The 875-nt window shown below is 57.5% G+C and overlaps 1 protein-coding gene across 1 annotated transcript in view; it reads right to left on the reverse strand.

Moving 5' to 3' along the window:
* Positions 1-467: 467 nt before the first annotated feature.
* The window catches only part of LOC119447346 (basic proline-rich protein-like), a 46,851-nt gene continuing 46,443 nt past the window's right edge, over positions 468-875 (reverse strand). Inside the window, exon 12 of the mRNA XM_049663780.1 lies at positions 468-507. Coding sequence (XP_049519737.1) covers positions 468-507 — 40 coding nt within the window. The remainder of the gene's footprint in view (positions 508-875) is intronic.

The raw sequence follows: 875 nt of genomic DNA on the forward strand, positions 1-875 counted from the left end.
CTGAGCGGGGGCGGAGGATGCCACCTGCTTAAAAGAGCCCTCTTGCGATGCATACGGCGATGTGGAAGACCAGGGTACGGCGAGTACAGGCTGGTACTCGCGAAGAAATGAAGCGGGCCCATCGCAACAGGCAAAAGGTGTTGCTGGCAGTCCAAGGGGGAACACGGCGTCACATCGGGGAGACGGTAGCTCGGTTCCTGCGCTGCTTTGCTGTATCCACGTGGTAACAGTTACCAAAGCCTGCACGATAAAGCAGAATGGCGATTGATGCGGCAGCATCACTGCAGTACTTCCATGCCCACTGAGCGGGGGCGGAGGAGGCCAGCTGCTTAAAAAGCCCTCTTGCTATGCAAACGGCGATGTGGAAGACCCGGGTACGGCGAGTACACGCTGATACTCGCGAAGAAATGAAGCGGGCCATCGCAACAGGCAAAGGTGTTGCTGGCAGTCCAAGGGGGAACACGGCGTCACATCGGGGAGATGGTAGCTCGGTCCTGCGCTGCTTTGCTGTATCCACGTGGTAACAGTTACCAAGCCTGCACGATAAAGCAGAATGGCGATTGAGGCGGCTGCATCACTGCAGTACTTCCATGCCCCTGAGCGGGGGCGGAGGAGGCCAGCTGCTTAAAAAGCCCTCTTGCGATGCATACGGCGATGTGGAAGACCAGGGTACGGCGAGTACAGGCTGGTACTCGCGAAGAAATGAAGCGGGCCCATCACCACAGGCAAAAGGTGTTGCTGGCAGTCCAAGGGGGAACACGGCGTCACATCGGGGAGACGGTAGCTCGGTTCCTGCGCTGCTTTGCTGTATCACGTGGTAACAACTTATCAAAAGCCTGCACGATAAAGCAGCAATGACGGATTGAGCTGCTGCA

The sequence above is a fragment of the Dermacentor silvarum genome, chromosome 1 (assembly GCF_013339745.2).
Source record: "Dermacentor silvarum isolate Dsil-2018 chromosome 1, BIME_Dsil_1.4, whole genome shotgun sequence".
NCBI lineage: Eukaryota > Metazoa > Arthropoda > Arachnida > Ixodida > Ixodidae > Dermacentor > Dermacentor silvarum.